The 22,443-nt window shown below is 41.4% G+C and overlaps 1 protein-coding gene across 1 annotated transcript; it reads left to right on the top strand.

Annotated features, from left to right (window-relative positions):
• The first annotated feature begins 3,319 nt into the window (after positions 1-3,319).
• Positions 3,320-21,947, top strand: LOC112247055 (aryl hydrocarbon receptor nuclear translocator-like protein 1). The gene is made up of 19 exons (XM_042330925.1): positions 3,320-3,419; positions 8,463-8,546; positions 12,505-12,573; positions 12,755-12,899; positions 13,266-13,286; positions 14,381-14,443; positions 14,609-14,766; positions 14,917-14,996; positions 15,112-15,204; positions 15,615-15,732; positions 16,180-16,329; positions 16,512-16,758; positions 19,335-19,441; positions 19,710-19,860; positions 20,259-20,341; positions 20,512-20,620; positions 20,804-20,897; positions 21,102-21,195; positions 21,297-21,947. Exons 3-19 carry the CDS (start codon positions 12,561-12,563, stop codon positions 21,452-21,454), a joined length of 1,884 nt encoding a protein of 627 aa, XP_042186859.1. The 5' UTR covers positions 3,320-3,419; positions 8,463-8,546; positions 12,505-12,560; the 3' UTR covers positions 21,455-21,947.
• The last annotated feature ends 496 nt before the right edge of the window (positions 21,948-22,443 follow it).

The raw sequence follows: 22,443 nt of genomic DNA, 5'->3' as shown, positions 1-22,443 counted from the left end.
ATCTGTTTATTTTGTAAATATCTTTCTAGACCTATGTAAATTATCCATTGGATTTCGTCTTTCAGCTGTACAACCTTTTCACTGTGAATAAACTGGATGCTATTTTGCACCTGATCCTGCTGCCTCCTGTTACTCACTGCACTTTTAATATGGCTGATCCAACATCTGGGCCCTACAACAGACTGGCCCATTTACACAAAATTATTTTTTTGTGTGTGAAATACAACCCAATCCTCCCTCACCCTATGTGGAACAACAAGCACACAGTATACATTTGATAAAATGAGTGTTTCTCACATTACAGTCGTAGTTCAGGAGTGTGAGTTCAGTGGCACAGAAAGCAGCGCTGAACGCGAGCCGGTTTTCCAGCAGACCAGTCATGCATGATGAGCACAAATCACCTGCACGAGCTGCGAAACCCGGACTTAATAACAAACAGCAAATACAATCTGCAATTTGAATGTTACATTCCATATAACACCAACATTTAGTTAGTGGATGGATAAACATGACAAGGTCCGAAGTCATTACATAAATCTTGCTTAAATACCCTCCCACTCTCTTCCTTATGGAGGTCTGGAGGAGAAATGCACAGACATGCAACTGGAGAGGGAATTCACCTCACCAGACCCCTCTATCACAAGAAGGTGAAAGGTTGATTGATAGAAAATGGAAACAGCCTATCAGAAGGTTGCGCTCGCTGGCACTTGGCAGGTCTGGCAATGGGACCTTTTGTTTTGTCAAGCAGTTTCCTTTCATAATCACTTCCTACACAAGCTGCTTAGGAGAAAAAAAGAAGAAAAAAAAGTGCAATCTAGGTGGCCGTTACTAGGGGCAGGTCTTCACAGTGCAGGTCATGGCCTATGCCATACAACCCCACACAGCTTCACCATTCACATGGCCAGAGTGGTCATTGTGGTGGACCACTCATATCTAGCATTATGTTTTCATCTGGGTTTGTTCACATAGAAAAAGCTTTGTGCATGATACGATATTACTGTGGGCTGTGTCTGTCAAGGAACAATAACGGACTGAGATGTGAGTCAGGTAAGGGGTGTAGAAATCTGACTACCTCCCCTGAACCTTCTCTGTCTGCATGACCTGGCTGGACGCAGCTGTCTCTCTATGCCCGTCCTGCCGCTCTGCTGCTTCACATCGCCAGGCTAAACCGTGTGACAAACTACACATACAGTAGCTCACACTCCTCCACCTCCCTTCCAGATACCCTGAGCAGAGAGGGGAAGAGAGATGGGAAAGAGCACAGAAAAGCTGGTTTAAACACAGGATGCATTATGATACCACCACAGTGCTTAATTCTTGAAAAGGTACATTAGTTCATCCACTGCAGTCTGCCTAAACCTCTTGGGATGAAGAGCGTCTGGACTCATTCTGCAGAGACATGAGAGGCATATGCTGAATCATCACGGACAGGACACACATCCCCTGAGAGACTGTCAGGTAGCACAAATGACAGGAACAGCAACTGAGGGATCAGCAAGTCCCCTTTACCGTTTTGCGGGCAGGGCAGGGAAACAGGGGCTTTTCATGCCCTCATTGCAATGGCAGCCTGAATAAATCTCTCCACAATCTCTTTTTTTTGCCCATGTTGTGCTGAATATGTGGCTGGGTGGCAGCTGCAGGTTGGGCGATAACAGCGAAGAGCTTTTGTAGCAGCTCTGCTTATGGGCAGGAGATGACAAGATGCCTGCCCCCTTTGTGTGGCAGGGAGAGAGCCGAGGGGTATGCAGGGACAGGGTTCACATGGGGCGAATGAAAATAAATGCTTCAGTGATGCAGCAGGCGTCAAGTCAAGCTGGGACACAAGCACCTTTTCCAAGCTGCTGATACACTTTGAACTGATCTCCAGGTGCAGCTTAATATGTCATCATATTCCACAGTGAAGAGATCAAAAGGAGAATCTGTGGATGTCAGTGGATACGCCAAACCAAATCTGTTATTTATTAACAATTTCACAAGTACCACTCCAATAGTCAGGCTAATTCTGGCCCAGTCCGTCTGAAATTGAGACATATTTGGGGATTACCATACAAGAAGTCTACTGTACTACCTGAGATCTGCCTAACACAATCCCCTATTATGTAAATTAAAATAGAGTATGTAAGATTTTCTTTAACAGAAATCTCAGCAAGCCTCAGAAATAGTCATATTGCAATGCATCTGAAACCATCCCAAGGGAACATGAAACATCTCTATTCCATTTGAATAGCCTATATCTGCAAATAGCGTAGTTGTTTAAGGAGACATACTGTAGCCAGCCATTTATGTGTGTAAATGTGAAATGACAACTGGCCACCCTCTTCACATGTATACGTTATACTCTGCTGCCCATCTGTGGTGGAAACATGAAATAGCCCTAAAGTTAAGAATCCCCACTCATCAACATGTTAGAAAACCATGCCAGATCTTTGAATATGCATTGTTTCTCTGTTTTTGGTAACATTTACTTACCATGTTTCATCTGATAGATATTTGTCTTGTATGTCCTTGTCTTAGAATGTGATGTGGTAAGAATGCACTGTTTGTGGCTCATATTTCAATTAGGCTGTTGGTATGGCAACAGATTTTACTTAGACACAGGCAGTGATGGTTCTTTATTAGATTAGATAGTTCGTTATTTTCTGTTGATATTTGCTTTGTAACTACATATTTTTGTAACTATACATTGTAACTATATTGAACAACAATGCTTTGGTGCATTGTAATGATGTTTTCCAAGAATACACAAACATATTATTTCTGAATAATGTGAATTGCATATTCACCACATTGTTACAGAGTAGCATATCATTATTCCTAAAGAAATAGAACAGTAATTATTAGGTAATTACTGTAACTAACTATTTCTAATAAACTGTCAAAGTAGATAGGCCTATAAGGTCATTAACAGACAGACTTCTTTGTGTTGATTATTTGCTATGTGGTTAACCTGGCATGCCACATTGGATGTTTTATCTTCCTGAGATAAATAGGCTACACTTCTATGCATTGCAACACACATTCTTGACTTGGTCCATTAGAATAGTTCCACAGACAAGTCCAGCAAAAATATTGGAGTTTACTGCCCACATGTGTTGTGATACAATATATATTCCTGTTGACTGTATTCTATTTTGCCATTGGCCGAATCGTTGCGTTATTCTGTAGCTTCCTTTGACGCTTCATGTCATTTCATTGGATATAGCCCATATTGTCTTCCCATTGCTCATTGGTCCATAAATGGCAACGAGTTATTCCATTTGCTAGAAGCTCAATACCTTGATCTCGAAAGCACCCAATTGGTTCATAAACTGGGTTAGTGGTGCAACGTTCATCACAGGAGGAGGAAAGTAGGTCAGTGTATTCCTACTGCCTACCACTGTTCCTATCCGCATCAGTGCACATGTGCTGCCTTTCCACACGTAAGTCAAATACTATGTTATATCTTATGTAAAAGTCCTATAAAATGTTTCCTTTATTCAACATTTGGTAGACTGTGTGCATTTCTTTACTCGTATTATGGTTTCAATTGGCTATCTAATGCCATTCCCGAGGATGTGCAGTCATCGTTTTACAATGTAACTTTTAAAGGCACACAGTGTAATTTAATGTCGTGAAAAAAACGCGATTTGTAGGTGTCTAACCTAATTTAAACATCTGGAATGTCCGTATGTAATTGTATTTTATTTGGAGGCTATTTTCTTCTATTTGTACATTGCGTGATTTGTCTGAACTTCCCTACCACGGCTCAGATTAAACGAGGTCATAGCTATGTTGCATAAATCGACTAGTGACGGGTAGTTGATTACCTGTTACAATCATTTACCTTTTATAGTCCTGTATAGTCATCCTTTAAGTAACAGCAACAATGTTTCTCCTCTATATGAGCAATGCAAGGCAGGTGTTGGGCTGATATTGATACAATGTAATGAAAACATACTGCACTGGATTCTGTTCTGTTTCAGATTATATCAAATCAATGTGACAGTCACTAACAGATTTCTTTCCATTTGTAAACGATTTGCAGTGCATTAGGACTGTATGTTTCATTATTTAATGACCGTTGTCATTAGGCCTTATATGCTCCACACATCCTAGTGCAGAATAGTCTAATAATAGCCATCTGTTTCTACCAAGCATAACAAATACAATTTTGTTAAATTTAAATCTGTTCATAAAAGTACACCATCAATTGCAAAATTTTGGAATTAAAAAAAAAAAAGTAAACAATCTATTTCTGTGAAAGTTATATGTTGGACAAGCTATTTATAAAAATAGTCTCAACATGCTGTCTATTCCTGACTAACAAATGGCTACAGCACACCATGTCCAGGGAATGCACAATGCAATGCTCACTTTTAAAAGGACATTACTCTGCTATTCTTAACATCTGAAACAGCTATTCCTGAAAAAAGTCAACAAGTGTATCAGTAATATGACAGGAATAACATAGATGATGCTACATGGTTTTAATTTGACATAATATGCCATGAAGGTAAATAGAGGTCAGTGGGGTCAGGAAATTCAATTGTGATTGCGCTGTCTTTACTAACTCATTGATGGACAGTAGTAGGCTATAAGACAGGTCTTGTTATTGTTTTATGAAATATTTACCTATCCGAACTGCACATTAACACGGGAAAGTGGATTTTATTGGCTACTTAATCAAATTTTGGTAATCATTCTTTACTTTAGCGAGTTGCTTCATGTCACATTACAGTATGTGTGGCGCTCGGTTGCTTCCACTGGAGCTGTGCAACTCGCAGTAGCTTTTATGTTGGGTACCCAAAAACACTTCTTGATTTTCCACTTCTATTCGGAAGTCTCTCAGTCTTTCTTCATGTTGCTCTCATCCCAATAGCCAACTTTAGGTTTCAACGGAGGGATTCAACAGCAAGCAAGGCATCGAATTTGAACACACTCCTACAGTGTACTGTATATGACCATAACCTGACCATATTCACCTGCCCTGCCAGGACGATGCTCCACTGAGCTTTCGATAAGCCTACAGTAGCTCTCAAAGAACATGCAACATGAACAAGAACAAGAAATTCATGCTGCTTTTTGCAAATCAGGAATATTGTAAAACATGCTTGAAGCCAACAGCAAATTTGCAGAAAGAGCAGGATATGCCGAGGGAGAAATCTGACCTTGAAATTCTGTACATGTACAGTTGAAGTCGGAAGTTTACATACACCTGAGAAAAATACATTTAAATTAAGTTTTTCACAATTCCTGACATTTAATCCTAGTAAAAATTCCCTGTCTTAGGTCAGTTAGGACTCCACTTCATTTTAAGAATGTGAAATGTCAGAATAATAGTAGAGAGAATGATATATTTTAGCTTTTATTCCTTTCATCACATTCCCAGTGGGTCAGACGTTTACATACACTCAATTAGTATTTGGTAGCGTTGCCTTTAAATTGTTTAACTTGGGTCAAACATTTTGGGTAGCCTTCCACAAGCTTCCCACAATAAGTTGGGTGAATTTTGGCCCATTCCTCCTGACAGAGCTGGTGTAACTGAGTCAGGTTTGTAGGCCTCCTTGCTTGCACACACTTTTTCAGTTATGCCCACAAATTTTCTATAAGATTTTGGTGTTCTTCGGTTTGCAAGCCTTCCCCATTTTCCTCCAAACATAACGATGGTTATTATGGCCAAACAGTTCTATTTTTGTTTCATCAGACCAGAGGACATTTCACCAAAAAGTACCATCTTTGTCCCCATGTGCAGTTGCAAACCGGAGTCTGGCTTTATTGTGGCGGTTTTGGAGCAGTGGCTTCTTCCTTGCTGAGCGGCCTTTCAGGTTATGTCGATATAGGACTTACTTCTATGCTTGCGTACTATTGTTTGTACAGATGAACGTGGTACCTTCAGGTGTTTGGAAATTGCTCCCAAGGATGAACCAGACTTATGGAGGTCTGGAATTTTTTTCTGAGGTCTTGGCTGATTTCTTTTGATTTTCCCATGATGTCAAGCAAAGAGGCACTGAGTTTGATGGTAGGCCTTGAAATACATCCACAGGTACACCTCCAATTGACTCAAATGATGTCAATTATCCTATCAGAAGCTTCTAAAGCCATGACATAATTTTCTGGAATTTTCCAAGCTGTTTAAAGGCACAGTCAATTTAGTGAATGTAAACTTCTGACCCATTGGAATTGCGATACAGTGAAATAGTGAAATAATCTGTCTGTAAACAATTGTTATAAAAATGACTTGTGTCATGCACAAAGTAGATGTCCTAACAGACTTGCCAAAACTGTAGTTTGTTGACAAGAAATTTGTGGAGTGGTGAAAAATGAGTTTTAATGACTCCAACCTAAGTGTATGTAAACTTCCAACTTCAACTGTAGGTATGGTTAAAGTGACTATGCATATATGATAAACAGAGAGTGGCAGTAGCGTAAAAGAGGGGTTGGCGGGTGGTGGGTGGTGGGTTGCGGGACACAATGCAGATAGTCCGGGTAGCCAATGTGCGGGGGCACCAGTTGGTCGGGCTAATTGAGGATGTATGTACATGAATGTGTAATTAAAGTGACTATACATATATATTAAAAAGAAATTGTAGCAGCAGCGTGAAAGAGGGGTTGGGGGAGGCACACAATGCAAATAGTCCGGGCAGCCATTTGATTACCTGTTCAGGACTCTTATGGCTTGGGGGTAAAAACTGTTGAGAAGCCTTTTTGTCCTAGACTTGGCACTCCGGTACCACTTGCCATGCGGTAGTAGAGAGAACAGTCTATGACTGTGGTGGCTGGGGTCTTCGACAATTTTTAGGGCCTTCCTCTGACACCGCCTGGAGTAGAGGTCCTGGATGCCAGGCAGCTTTGTCCCAGTGATATACTGGGCCGTACGCACTACCCCCTGTAGTGCCTTGCGGTCGGAGGCCGAGCAGTTGTCGTACCAGGCAGTGATGCAACCAGTCAGGATGCTCTTGATGTTGCAGCTGTAGAACCTTTTGAGGATCTGAGGACCCATGCCAAATCTTTTTAGTTTCCTGAGGGGGAATAGGCTTTGTCGTGCCCTCTTCACAACTGTCTTGGTGTAAGACGAGCGTCAGAGTTGGTGTAGTCTGATTCAATCTTAGCCCTGTATTGAAGCTTTGCCTGTTTGATGGTTCGTCGGAGGGTAGAGCAGGATTTCTTATGAGCTTCCGGGTTAGAGTCCCGCACCTTGAAAGCGGCAGCTCTACCCTCTACCCTAGCTCAATGCAAATGTTGTCTGTAATCCATGGCTTCTGGTTGGGGTATGTACGTACAGTCACTGTGGGGACAACGCCCTCGATGCACTTATTGATGAAGCCAGTGACTGATGTGGTATACTTCTCAATGCCATCGGAAGAATCCCGGAACATGTCACAGACTGGAACATGATCCCTGCTGATGATCCCTGCTTTAGGTGTTAGAGGAAGATTCATGTCACTTAACCCACCTAAGCCAATCATTTGAAGCAATAGGTTTTCTCAACCAATAATAGAGTAATAATACAGTAATAATAATTGACAAAGTCAAAGGATGACAAGCGCAGTAGGCTAGGTAGAGCTATAGCTGCCACCTAAGCCTAGAGCTGACCGGTCAGAAATTTTGTTTTTTGTTAGACTATTGTGAATGGTTGTCCAGCTGTCTGCTTTGCCCTTTCCCTGAGGCACACACAATGCTCGTTAATCTCGGTTGCTGATTTTTAGACCCAAAATGGTCTCATTCCCCTTGAGTTGTGCATGTGTTTTGTCCATTCTGCTGACATGCTTGATATTTTCCTCTGGAGTTGTTTATGAGAGTAGCTGAGTGCAACTATAGGTGTAAACATCCCAAATTAAAAGAAGGCATTGCTGTTATCCATGTACTCCAATGATGAAATGAGCAGGAAGGTTAAAAGTCGAAACAGAACGTTGTTCTGTTTATGGTGCAGATAAATGTGCATGTGTCTCACTGACCTATAAATAAGGGGGTGTGTGTGGAGCCATAAGAGCACATGCTAAAAGGAAGGAGAAGTGGTCTCTTTTGTATACATCTCCACATAGAGCCGTGATAGTCTGGGAAACATAAACATATATAGGCCTAGCTGTTCTGTTCTTACTTACAGGAATCACATCAGGGACTGGGCTGTCTGTTGTCCATAGTATACTATGTGGCATTCAAAATGTAGTACTTTGCGCAGAACTGCTGCAGTATGATTAGTCTTATAGGCATGATATTTAGCATAGCAGTGGTGATCCTATTGCTAATACTATCCTGTTGGGGCTTGGCATAGAGGAGAATCTGTAGCCATCTCCTCTACTCACACTATCTCCAGATCACCTCCCATCTGTCGCCCATCTGAGCTTTCTAAACAAGCCACTTAATCAGAGCACCACTCGCTCTTACATCATAGGCCTAGATGAGTCGCCACTCCCGGCTGGCCAGTGTGTTTTACACTGTGACCTGACCTCTTGTCCTACCTGATCCCTCTCTTTCCTCTCCAGGTACTGTGCCTGTCGATGGATCTGTGAGAAAAAGCCCCGCTCTGACATAAGGAGGCCAGTCCACTTCCTGCACCACCCATCCAGGTATGTGGACGCACATGGTTCTGTGTGATTTCATAAGAATTGACAGCTGCCCTGAAATGAGTTTGCGACCTTCATTTGAAGTGAATCACCGATGACATTTGTGACGCACGGCTTCATGCTGTTTCACTTCAAACTGGCCACATGAGCAGTTGGCGGGGAGAACAGTTCGGGATGAAGTAAGTTATGAGCGCAGTCAGTCAGTCATACATAAGCACAGTCATGTGTGAGGGTGGTTTTCTCACAGCTATCTGTGTTTCATCAATATTGTTTTCCTGCATCTTATTAACTTGAACTGGAGTCTTATTTCTGCTTTAAAAAAACAACATGTCTTCTAACCATCTATTCCACCAAAGCTTTAGCGTCTCCTGTCTATCTTTCTAGACTGGCTCTTAGAATGCTCTGTTCTGAGTATAGGAGCCTACTGAGAAACGGACAGCTTGACTTACATAGCGAACATAGGCCAGGTCATTACAGGAGCCAAGCCTGAGCATTCCAGGACGGCACACAACAGAAGGGAATTACAGACAGCCTTACAGCGCTAGGATAATGCTGCTGAGGGCACAGGACACTCTGTTTCATCTGAACGTGACAGAACGATGGGATCACGTCGGGGGAGTGGCTTAAATAGGAACACAACAGTGACATAGCATTAAGAACCTTATGAAAGGGAGAAGTACTTGCAGGGCAGACAGTATCACAGTGCTGTGTAAGCTAACCATGCGTATCCAGCTGAGCTGACACATTGTAGATTCACCCGGACCCTGTTACACGTAGTTCTGCCTCTTCCATACTTCACCTTATCTGATCATGTTTTTTGTTTTGTTTGTTGTCACTTAGATACCACAGAGGTCATGTGCATTAAAACATTAGAAATGATCAGAATCCACCTTAGTGATCGTCTAGTGTTGTAAAATGGATGAGGCTGAGTGTTACTGAATATGTGAATGCCATGGAGATGTTAAAATGATACTAAAGTATTTTCATTAGACTGATGAGCAGTGGAGTGGTAGTGTGAGGAGAGTTGAGACCTGCATGCTATCAGTGGGTTATGTGTAGCAGAAAAGGTTCCCTAATTGGCAAACATTCAAGAAGTTCCTGCACCACTGTATCCGGGCAACCAGAGATTTGTCACAACTAGCTAAGCTGACCTTAAAATAGGGTTTCCTTTTTCTCCTTTTTTTGTCAGTACGAGCGAGAGCTTTTGTGTTTGAGTATACACTCAGCATACCAAACATTATGAACACCTTCCGAATATTGAGTTGCACCCCCATGCCCCCAGAACAGCCTCAGTTTGTACTCTACAAGGTTTCGAAAGCGTTCCACCGGGATGCTGGCCTGTGTTGACTCCAATGCTTTCCACAGTTGGTGGTGGATCGTTCTTGATACCCACAGGAAACTATTGAACATGAAAACCTAGCAGTGTTGCAGTTTTTGGCACAAACCGGTGCGCCTGGCACCTACTACCATATCCCATTCAAAGGCACTTACATTTTTTGTCTTGACCATTCACCCTTTGAATGGCACACATACACAATCCACGTCTCAATTGTCTCTAGGCTTCAAAATCCTTCTTTAACCTGTCTACTCCCCATCTACACTGATTTAAAGTGGAATTAACAAGTGACAATCAATCATAGCTTTCACCTGGATTCACCTGGTAAGTTAATGTAATGGAAAGAGCAGGTGTTTGTAGGTGTAGGTGTAGCGTAAGCGTAGGTGTAGGTGTAGGTGTAGGTGTAGGTGTAGGTGTAGCGTAGGTGTTTTAGCCTTCCTTTGGCTTATGTGACAAAATGAACGTTTACAAAAAGGCTTATTCTCAGGAGTACTGTTTTATGCAGCTTACAAAAAAAACATGTAAAAAAAACATAGATGATGATTGGTAAAGCAAGTTCTCCTTGTCCCGTGGATTACATGGTCAACTCGGATGTCTGTTATATGTCTGTGACATATACTGTACCAGAGTGATGGGTCAGGTTGTAGTGTAGTTGTCTATGGTGACGGTGACAATAACAAAGTTCCTGGCTGCAGGCAAGAAATAATGGGGTGTAATTATGGTTTGGTTCTATGTAATTAAACTCTGAAACTGTCACATCATACGGAGAGGGAAAAAGAGCTGGGGAAAAACAGGTCAGTGGAGAATCTAATTACAATGAAATGACTTTCAGGCACAGTGGAGCAGAGCATTAGTTCTGGTCTGATTACAGGAGTAGGACAAGCGACAGTGACCTGAGGTAGCTGTGCTTTTTAAGGTATTTTTGTGCAACCTGGTCTCAGAGCATTTCGTATTATTCTGTATGTAAATCCGAGACACTCCATTTAGTATGGTATGTTAAGTTTCGTGTGGTATGTATTCATTTGTGGAAGTCCATCACCCATTCGTATGATATGTTACAAATTACAATTTGGATTATATGTTACAAATTTGTGAAACGTGCAATATGTTAAAATTTTTCAAAACGAACAATATGTTACGACTTTTCAAAACGAACAATATGTTACCATTTTTCAAAACGAACAATATGTTACGAAATTGCAAAACGCATGATATGTTACAAATTCTAGCAAGGTTGCTAACTTTAGCTAGGCTAGGGGTTAGGGTTAAGGTTAGGAGTTAGGCTAGGGTTAGGGGAAGGGTTAGCTAACATACTAAGTAGTTGCAAAGTAGCTAAAAAGTAGTAAGTAGTTGAAAATGAGCTAATTAGCTGAAATGTTAAAGTTGTTAGATGTGGGTTGCTAGATGTTCACTTTATATTTCAGTTTTTGCCTTAAGTAACCATCTGTCTTATGTATCCATACCAAATGTAACATATCATACTAATTTGAGTGTCCCAGATTTACATTTACTGTAAATCTGAAAGTGCTAGCAGCATTGTTAATAGGTTATTTACAAAGCCTAGGAAACATGCAATTTGTGAGGGTAGGGCTTGGTAATGTGACCAAAATATCATATCACAGTATTTTCCCATTTTTTTTACAGTATGGCGGTATTTGATAGTATTTCATTTTTCTGAATAATAAAGGTTGAAAATAGGTTTTATAAGTAGTGGATGACCCTAGGATGGCAAAAAAGTAATTTTAAGTGGTTTAAATAGTCTTTCTCTCTTCTGACTGTTTTATACTCAAACAAACTAGGACAAAACTGACAGTGTAGTTTATTTAGCACTGTATCCAAATGTAAAAATCCATACAGGTATATCATAAAATATGATATATCGCCCAGCCCTGTGTGAGGTTAAGGTCATCTATCGAGGCAAATTGACCAGGATTACAATGTTACAAGGACATTGTGCAGGAAACTACAAGGAGCACCAAGTGATGGGTTAGCAGAGGAGACTCATTTAATCTATCTAAGTGAGGTTAGGAAAAGGCCATATTACTGATTGGATTATATAAACAGTGATCAATGTAGATATGGGTTTCTTCATGAAATGTGACTCCCCTTCCTCTGTAACATTGGCATTGTTTTATCTGAATGAGCCTTTACATTAAAGACTAATCTCACTAAATGATGTCTCTGACAGACACCTAGGTTTATATAGCATATGCTCCATTATATTATGGACACTATTCCCAAGCATCCGTTTTTAGTAATCCAAGGTTTTCATTGACGACAAAATCAATTCTACGCACATCAATCTTCTGGTTCATTGTTGCTGGAGGTAAAGTGAATGATGCCTCTCAAAGATACTCTTGATTGTTGCCTAAGGGAGAGAGAGAGAGGCTTGAACCTCTGCTATAGCTTTCACCTTATGTAAGACCTTATAATTTCTATCTCAAACCATAGAGATATGAATCGGTCCTCTTACATCACGGGCCATCTACGGTATACGTCAGCACAAAGTCCAGGTTATACGGCAGCTGCTCAGGTTCAGAGGGCTTTGTTATATGATGCTGCTGCGGTTTCCTTGTGCCTTGTATATAAAGAGGACGTCTGACTCTTCACTGACTTGCCTTTCAGATCTGGGTCACTGCTGGAAAGAAACTGAGTGATATGTTTTGAGGATAGCCGGCCTAATGAATATTTGTGGTGAGTGTCACACCCGCTTTAAAACAACCACCATTTATTTCACTTTTTGATCAATTGTCTTTGTCTAGGAATTGAGATTTTGATATCTATAGCGTTCTTTCATAGAAGTCGCTTTCACGTCAACTGACCTTTTTTTGTGTGTTATAATAAGTGTTGAAATCAGTGTGTTTTCTATCTAAAGGTGATCTAATGGCAGACCAAAGAATGGACATTTCCTCCACGATGAACGAGTTCTTGTCTCCCGGCTCCACTGATCTAATCAGCTCGATCGGCACACCCGGCATGGACTACACACGCAAGAGAAAAAGCAGCACCACAGACTACCAGTAAGCCTGACTTCAAAACTGCTTATAGACTTTGTCCTACTTGCTACCTGAAGATAGTACATGTGCCAATCATCTTTATTATATTAATGTCATGTTAGGTCTGGTTTAGTGAGATCACATTGTTTGTCATTCATGCCATTTTCTGACAGATGTGTATGTTTGCATGGCAGCTTTTTGATAAACTATATGGAACTATGTTCTTACTGTGTGTCAAAGGTTTCCACTTAAAGTTGACAAGATAACTACCTACCTAGAAATGAACAACCAATTAGGAACAAATGGTAGCATAACCTTGATTTAGATTAGATCAGAATAATCCGTATACTTCATTTGAATTGTAATATACGAACTTCCTTGCTTTCACAGAATTGATGACTTTTCTTTTGAGTAAGTATCAAATCAAATTATGAATGTTGAAGTACATTTGTAGTAAAGGAGCCAATCCCCTGTCAGATTAGTTGGCCCTCTGTGATCCTTGTTTGGTTGGGATTGGCGTCTTCTTTGATCAAACTCTACAAACTGTTCTAGCATTTACCCCTAGAAATAGAGGTTAGACACTAATGTATTCCTCATCCCTAATTTAGATCAATCAAAATGAATGCGCTATGGTGATCAGTACGCTGAGAGTGACTGGTCATTTAGTACGTACACTATTGATCGCTGTGAATATGGGAGAGCCATTCATGCTATAGTGTAGATTTAAATATCTAGAATTAGAATAAACATCAAAGCACAAAGGGGTGCTGCAGTAACAATCTTAAAGCACCAAGAAAGTATTACAGTTGTCTTCTAAAAATGTATTTGGTATTTAGTTTGATCAGGCCTTCGTTTATTAGAGATATTAATTTGATGTATGATGTGTAATGGATGATACATTATATTATTGTCTGTAGCTCATTCACTAAAGGCACAGATGTGGTTTTACCTGCCTTAGTGAGACTTAAGTCAACAACTCTGTGTGAACACCTTTGGGTCAATTTTGTAGAGCCAGTCATATTTGAAATCATCTTAATTTGAGGCTGTTGAATGCTATTGTAGTATGGAGTCGGCGAGTCTTGAAGTGGCACAGGATATCTAATGGGTCATGGCTTCATTTCTCTTTTGTGGTTTGTGAAAGGACAGTAGTGGACAGATGAGGACAGATGAGTGGGATGACAGAGTAGGAGTTCAGCTGTGAACAATATCAGAGGCACAAGAAAGGTCTCAAAGAACCAGGTTCCTAATTCTGTAGGGACATTTCTAATAACTATTCATTTTGCTTCTACCAAAGATGGTAAGAAAATATTTGAATGACTTGTTTCATGTGAACCAAAGGCTCTCCATGTTTTTTTTACTATAAACATTTCAAATGACTTCTCACTTTAGTGTTTTGCTTTATTCATACTTACATTGCATACTGTAACATCATTATTTAATATTTGTTGTAAAAATGATTGTTTTACTATATTTCTTTGTACTAATGTTATTGCTTCTCCTCAAAGGGATAGCATGGACACAGACAATGATAGACTTGGTGATCATCAAGGCCGGATAAAAAATGCCAGGTAACCAAATGTTTCTATCTTCCATAGGATGACATAAAAATCTATGGAATAAAAATCTTTGTATTTATATTAGAGATTAGTCATGTTTCTGTAAATACAGGCAGACTATGGATGTGTTGATTTGTTTGTCTGCATTAAATGCTCTTTGTATTGTTTGGATGGCAGGGAGGCCCACAGTCAGATTGAGAAGAGACGCAGGGACAAGATGAACAGCTTCATAGACGAGCTGGCCGCACTAGTTCCTACATGCAACGCTATGTCCCGTAAACTGGACAAACTAACAGTCCTGCGCATGGCTGTCCAGCACATGAAGACCTTAAGAGGTGAGACGAGAAGGATTTTAATAGGACTGCTGCCAGAACAGTACAGTGATGACAACCACCACCATGCAGCTGATCAATAAAGTACATCAGAATAATACAAATTACATATTGATTTAGTTGTCTTACATACAAGCCTTTTCTGAATCACAGGTGCTGCTAACCCCTACACTGAAGCTATCTACAAACCAGCCTTCCTGTCAGACGACGAACTGAAGCACTTAATACTGAGGGTGTGTGTCCTTACCTCCATAGACTGTATGGTGTCCTCAGAGTGCGTTTCATGATGAGTATGCATGTGACTCAGTATTTCTCTCTTATCTCCCCCTCTCCCTCTCCTCTCCACAGGCATCTGATGGCTTTCTGTTTGTTGTTGGCTGCGATCGAGGGAAGATACTGTTTGTTTCGGAGACGGTCTACAAAATCCTAAACTTCAGCCAAGTACGTCCTCTCCAATATGTTGCTGGTTTTTTTCTCATTAAATGGTGGTACTGTAGTCATTTTTACCCTCATGAGCTATCCTGATGACATGCATATAACATTTATTTATTATTATTAACCTGGTATTACTTTACAGACATTTACATTTTAGTTGTTTAGCAGACACTCTAATCCAGAGTGATTTACAGTTAGTGCATTCATCTTAAGATAAGTAGCCAAGACAACTACATCTCAGTCAGTACATTTTTCCACAATAAAGTAGCTATCAGCAAAGTCGGTGCTAGTTGGAAAAAGTCAAGTACAAGTGTTAGTTCACGAAAGGCAAGTGTGTTAGTTATTTTCATTTTTTTTATGGGCCTCATTTATGTAACGTGGTCTTATCTTACGGAACTCTCTCCCTCCCTGTGCAGAATGACCTGATTGGCCAGAGCCTATTTGATTACCTGCATCCTAAAGACATTGCCAAAGTCAAGGAGCAGCTGTCCTCATCGGACACGGCGCCACGGGAGCGCCTCATCGATTCCAAAAGTAATGCATCCTGGCCTCTAGTTACCAGCCTTTCTTATAGTGCCCGGGGGGTGGAGAACAAGGAAAGCAGGGACACAGTGTATCCGATAGAGTAGAAGAGCAGACTGTAATCAGAGTGTCATCAGCCTGCTGTCCCCTACACAGCTAGCACAGTGACACACCCCTCAATGTATCCCCCTGTACCGTGTGTTCCTCATTATTTAAATGTCAGAAGCTAAATGTAGGGTAGTGCTATTTTTACATTACGCCATGCTGGGTTCAGGGTAAAAATAAACAGTCAAAGAATTTCTTTAAATTCAGCAAAAAAAATTGTAATAGCAAATGATGTATTGTAGCTTTATTTGCCAGAGTAAGACTTGATACAGTATATATTTATAAAGGATCATGGGTGATACTGTTCCTGTTGTTGCAGGATAAATTAAATGCTATATTGTGTCTGGTCCTCAGCTGGCCTTCCAGTAAAGACAGACATCACCCCCGGCCCATCCAGACTTTGCTCTGGAGCCAGGCGATCCTTCTTCTGCAGGATGAAGTGCAATCGGCCCCTCATCAAAATGGAGGACAAGGACTTCCCATCCACCTGCTCCAAGAAGAAAGGTACTTTAGCCTCCTGTCTTTTCCTTACGTAACTTGCTCAAGGGTGTTTTTTCATCTCCTGTGATTCATTTTAGTTAACAGTTCATTTGGTTTCGTACCAATAGACTACTTACTCATTGATGTCAGTGATAGCTCCAGAGTAGAACTAGTTGAGGATGATGATACATTCCCTGTATCCACAGCTGACCGTAAGAGCTTCTGCACAATACACAGTACTGGCTACCTGAAGAGCTGGCCGCCTACCAAGATGGGTCTGGATGACGACAATGAACCAGACAACGAGGGCTACAACCTCAGTTGTCTGGTGGCCATTGGACGGCTGCATCCCCACATTGTCCCTCAGCCAATGAACAATGAGATCCGTGTCAAGCCCACTGAGTATGTCTCGCGCCATGCCATTGACGGGAAGTTTGTCTTTGTTGATCAGAGGTGAGAGATGTTTTATGGCATGCAGGCAGACATACAAACATGTAGCAAAGGATGTGCCAGTTGGCCCCTAGACAGTGATGTCCTGACACCTGGCTGGACCTCGTGGGCAGTCCAGAGATGGATGTACTGCGGAGTGACAGCTTCTGTGTGAGTGAGGTTTTTGTCAATGTCCAAATATAGCATCAGCAACATGTTCCAGATGGAGGTGTAATGGAGGCCCAGAGGGCAGACAGAATTCAGAGTAGATATGTTGACAAAAAATACTCCACTGCCCCCTGACAAAACAATCCCATAACCTCGCTGCGTCACTAATACTGTTGGGTACACTGGGAATTTCTAGATAATGTCACTGGGTGCTATGTGATTGTCATAGGGCTGGTCGATATGGACAAAATATCATATCACAATATTTGTAAAAAATAAAAATAAAAAACACTGTATTTGACAGTATTTTATGTTTTTGAATAATAAAAGTTTAGAATATTTTTGGGGAGTAATTCATAACCCTAGGGTGGCAACACATAAATTATTAGCGAGTTCAATGGGGCTTTCTCCCTTTATACTATTCTATCCAAACAAAAATGATTTTCAGCATTTCTATCTATTTCTGCTTATCCTGCACTTTTATTAACATTTCCACAAGGTGCCACTCAGCATGATATTGGCAAAAAATATATACCTAGCTAGCCAACATATTCTTTACCATCCCACTGCTACTGTTCTAGATGACTGTTGGGAATATACTAGTAGACAAGGCAGTGGAATTGGTTGGACAGTTGGAAAGCTTGCTGATGAGAGCGGTTGGAGGGAGTTCGAGGTTGGGCCTTCTGTGGTGATAGGGGATGGTCCTCTATGGTTACTCCCAGATCCTGTTGTTGATCTAACCTTGGTAGAAAAAAAAGAATGATTGGTCAAAAGTCAGTGAAATAGGGAAACTGGTTCACAATTACATTGGTAGAAGTTGTTATGCATTTTGACCACTTTTCACAGATAGATCCAAGGACCCAGATAGTGGGCACACAGGAGCAGGCGTTTACGTTCCTGAATTTGATGTGCAGATATGTAGAAGACTAAACTGTCAGCATACTCAGTTGAACTGTTGGCAATAGTAGTTTCCCTCTAGTGGGTGGAGGACGTACAACCTGTCAGAATGATAGTATGCTCAGATTCCCTGTTTGTATTGAATAGTTTATCGTCTGGCAAATATAATAGTAGTGACCTACTATTGGAGGTATTATTGCTATTATGGAGAATTGAGAGACTGGTTGTAGTAGTGAGATTCTGCTGGGACCCAGCCCATTCGGGTGTGGAAGGGAATGACATTGTAGACCAGTTGGCCAAAAGAGCTTCAAAACTAGATATAATTGATATTAATGTTCCACTGGGTAGAGGTGAGGCCAAATGTAAGATCAGAGCCATTTTGATAGATGTGTGGCAGAAGAGATGGGACTCTGAGCCCAAGGGTCAGCATTTATATGCCCTCCAAAGGAAGGTCGGTGGACCAAGATTCAAAGGTCTAATTAGGAAGGAAGAGGTGGTGTTTGCTCGATTGTGCCTAGGACAATGTGCATTGAACTCAGCATTACATCTGGTTGGCAAGCATGTGAATGGTTTGTGTCTCAAGTGTATGGTCGATGAAATGTGTGTTTTTATATTGTTGTAAATATGTTGAAGAGAGGGAAAGATTGAAGTGTAAGGTTATTGAGGTTGGACGGTTTGGAAGGGATTTTGGGGATGGAGGAGGGTCTTTTAGAAGTTAGTAAGGCTCTTTTTCATTTTCTCAGAAGTACTGAGTTAGGTAGGAGGATTTAGAAATGTAGAGCTAATGTAAACCGTGATTGACTTAACACTCCAGCATAGTAGGTGGCGGCATGCACCTTTAACGTTTGTTTGCGGACCCGCCGTTATATCATAGAAGAAGAAGAAGAAGCCCAGATATGCATACTTTGCCTATTCCTCTCTGATAAGATTCCATTGCACAACATGCTTTTCTTGGCTTACACCTGGTGCCAGGCAGTGTTAGCTAACTAAATAAGTTTGCTCTGACTCTTAGTACATTTAGCTAGCTAGCCACTAGCCATGTAACTAGCGATAAGCATTAACGGCTAACAAGTTATTTTAGCAACACCTTACGGAGAAAAGACCAACTAGCAAACAGTAGTTTGCAGACCGTAAGATGCACAAACGAATAGAGAAAGTATAGGACGCTTGTGGAAAGTAGCATGTCACCAACATTGTTGCATCCATCTGACCTTGCGGAGTGAACGGAAAGAAAGTGCTGGTGACTCTATGGTCGAGCAACTGCTCTCTTATTGAGTGACCGTTATAGAAGTTAAAGTAAAAACTGAAATCGGTCCGTGCATCAATACCGGTATATAGTCAAATATGGTACACTGCCCAGCCCTAGATTGTCATGGCATTGATTATGATCAAGCAAGCAAAGCAGGTGGGAGAATATTATTTTATTTGCATACAATAAAAAAAGATGTGGGCTAGACTTATCTTAAAAATGTCCTAAATACCACTGGCCTGCTTTGATAGTCAGGACTTGTGTTTAATACTGTTCTCTTTTGTAGGGCCACTGCCATTTTGGCTTATCTACCCCAAGAGTTGCTGGGTACATCGTTTTATGAGTACTTTCATCAAGATGACATAGGGCACCTTGCGGAATGTCATAGACAAGGTATGTATCAGATTGAACAAGGACACCAATATAACACCAAAGATCAACGTTTTAGACTCTGTGATACATCCCTGAATCTCATGCCATACATGAGTAATATTGTAATGTCTGGTAATTTTGTCATAAAAAATGTATTGTGCTAATAAGCCTGTCACATAGCGAGTAGACTGTGATATGAATGAATCTAGAATGAGGCAGGCTACCATTTGGCAGTGTGCAGATATCATGCCTTATTGAGCTCACCCCTGGCTGCCACCTCTGTTCTCAGTGCTCCAGATGAGGGAGAAGATCAATACAAACTGCTACAAGTTCAAAATAAAAGACGGCTCCTTTATCACGCTGAGGAGTCACTGGTTCAGTTTTATGAACCCTTGGACCAAAGAGGTGGAGTACATTGTCTCCACCAACACTGTCGTCTGGTAAGTAGCTACACACATCTGTTTCTGCTAGGACTTTCTTCCATAGCCCCCATTTAACTAGTCAATGCATAATATTACACTGTATTCATTGTATTAGGGTCATATCCTAATAAAGTCAGATAATAAATGTACAATTTTAAACAGCTGATTACAATGCCCACTGTGTCAAAATTATTTTATCACCACCACTATTGTTTCAACATGAAATCAATGCCCAACTCATATAGCTGTCTGGCTTGCCTCAGAAAACAAAGCATGTATTATTGGAACTCTTGCATATTTATTACTGTGTCTTTCTAGAGCTGCTGGGCTAGCGTTAATAAGCTGCCCAATGAGGTGTGAAGTGATGAGCATGCTCAGTGATGATGCTCACTCTCTCTCTCTTCTCTGTCTCACAGCGGCAGCGTGCCTGAAGGATCTGATGGCATCTATCCTCAGCTCGCCGCCTCCCCCCAGAGCATGGATAGTGTACTCACAGACGGTAAGCCTGCCCTCCTGCTGTGCTCTCACACAGCAGTTCACCCGCTTGGATGAAGTGTGACTGTACTTTGATGAGTTGACATACACTTTTTGTGTGCCTGGCATGACTGTGACTAAGTAATGGTTTTGTTTTCCGAAATGTGACTGAGCTTTTGCGTTTGTTGCTTCCAGGAAACGGGAAGCGGGCCCTGCAGACTGTGCCTGGCATCCCCGGTGGCACAAGGGCAGGGGCGGGAAAGATCGGCAGGATAATCGCAGAGGAGGTGATGGAGATCCAGAGGTGAGAGGAACCATGTGGATTGTGTTATGATTGTCTTGTCAAACATAAATTGGCATGTCTGTATGGTCATAACTATACCATGGTCATTGACCCCCAGTGCATAATGGAAATGTCTGTGTGTGACTGAGACTGTATGGGGCTGTGTCCTGCTGTTTTTACCCTGGGTTTTCTTTACTCTTCCAGGATAAGAGGCTCCTCGCCCTCCAGCTGTGGCTCCAGTCCTCACAACTTCACCAGCACTCCACCCCCAGACATGTCGTCCCCAGGGGGAAAGAAGGTAAGAGCTCCCACCTGTCCTTCCCATTCTCCTCCACTTCAACCCCTCCCAACTGGGAGGAAGTCTGCTATTCACTCCACTGCTCATCCATGTGAAGTCAGTAATGAGCACATCTGGTGGATGTTTTTAGTGTATGTTGGTGGCTCATACTTCAGGATGCAATGGTGATTCCTGAATGTCAATTCTGTCTTGATTCTCTCACAGATACAGAACAGTGGAACTCCAGAACATCCCTCAGCAGGGCTGATACCGGGACCAGACTCCGTAGGCTATCCATACTCCAACAACTCCAATCTAAGTATGTATTTTTCCCCGCTCTGAAATCTAATCTCGATTACAGTTAATGAAACTATCCACATAAAATCTTCAATATTTAACCCTTGTCCTTACCCTATTTAGGTGATAACTCTCACATTGGCATTGACATCATGGATGAGCCAGGCTCCAGCAGCCCGAGTAATGACGAGGCAGCCATGGCTGTGATCATGAGCCTTCTCGAGGCAGACGCAGGGTTGGGAGGCCCAGTGGACTTCAGTGACCTGCCCTGGCCACTGTGAGGACTGTCAGGCTAAGGCAAGGCCTCCTAAATGAGCTGAACATGGTAGAGTAAGGGCTGGGTAATACAGTATTCACATTGTGTTAGTTTGTGACCAGTACCAGAGAGCCATATCAACAGGGCTAATGTGACTGTAGCCTCACAGTAAGGCTGAATGCAGGCGGGCCCTGAAAAGGAAGGAATACTAGGCCTGGGATCGGCCATGATGTACAGTCCACCTCAGTGCAGTTGGGAAAAAGTGAAACTGCCTAATTACTCATGTAGTATTATTGTACCAGTTAGCCAGGTTTTTCTATGTCCATTCATCCTCACAGGCATTGAACCCAGCTCTTTTATAATGGCATTTGTTTTTGTGTGTGTTTTTACACTTAACATGTTAATATTTCTAAAGAAAATTGTATCATACATGTTTATTCTAATTCTCTAAATATATATATGTAAAAGTGTATTGTCAGCAGTGAATTATTTTTAAAATAAACTTCCTCTATTGCTTATTTCCATTTTCTAAAATACGAAACAGGGCGGTCTGTATTAAGTTACCCTCCAGTGGCATAACACTGCTAAATCAACTGTAGGGATTTTACATTGTTGCTACAATGTGGAAATCCAAGGTACTTTGCTACAATATGTTGAATGTGGAAACACAGTGAGTAATCCGTTTGCTTGCCAACAATAGATGAAATGACAAAATCACAGACACACAGGATGTGCTTTACTACTGACCCCTGGGAAATGTTGTTGTTCCCTAGCAACAGGCAGACTATCCAAATGACCCATAAAAGGAAAACTTTCCTCCTGATCTGAAATCAGGTCAACTCAAACCACAATTGCAGGCTAGCTATTGCACATGTATTAGGCTACTTTTTGAACTTTCAGTTTGAAAGTGTAAGGGCTCTATTTAAATCTGTATCGCTGAAGTGTTACAGATTGTGCAATAGAAATGTAAAGGAGATTTCTAATTGATGCAGCGTTTACCATGAATACAGTCTC

The sequence above is a fragment of the Oncorhynchus tshawytscha genome, linkage group LG12 (genome assembly GCF_018296145.1).
Source record: "Oncorhynchus tshawytscha isolate Ot180627B linkage group LG12, Otsh_v2.0, whole genome shotgun sequence".
NCBI lineage: Eukaryota > Metazoa > Chordata > Actinopteri > Salmoniformes > Salmonidae > Oncorhynchus > Oncorhynchus tshawytscha.
The sequence above is the reverse complement of the archived record's forward strand: the minus strand, read 5'-3'. Positions and strand labels throughout refer to the sequence as shown.

Excerpts from the sequence above, each read along its gene's own strand:
- LOC112247055 (XM_042330925.1), top strand. Across the intron at positions 13,287-14,380 it reads ATTGATGACTTTTCTTTTGA|GGATAGCATGGACACAGACA; the intron begins GTAAGTATCAAA and ends TTCTCCTCAAAG. Across the intron at positions 15,205-15,614 it reads AAATCCTAAACTTCAGCCAA|AATGACCTGATTGGCCAGAG; the intron begins GTACGTCCTCTC and ends CTCCCTGTGCAG.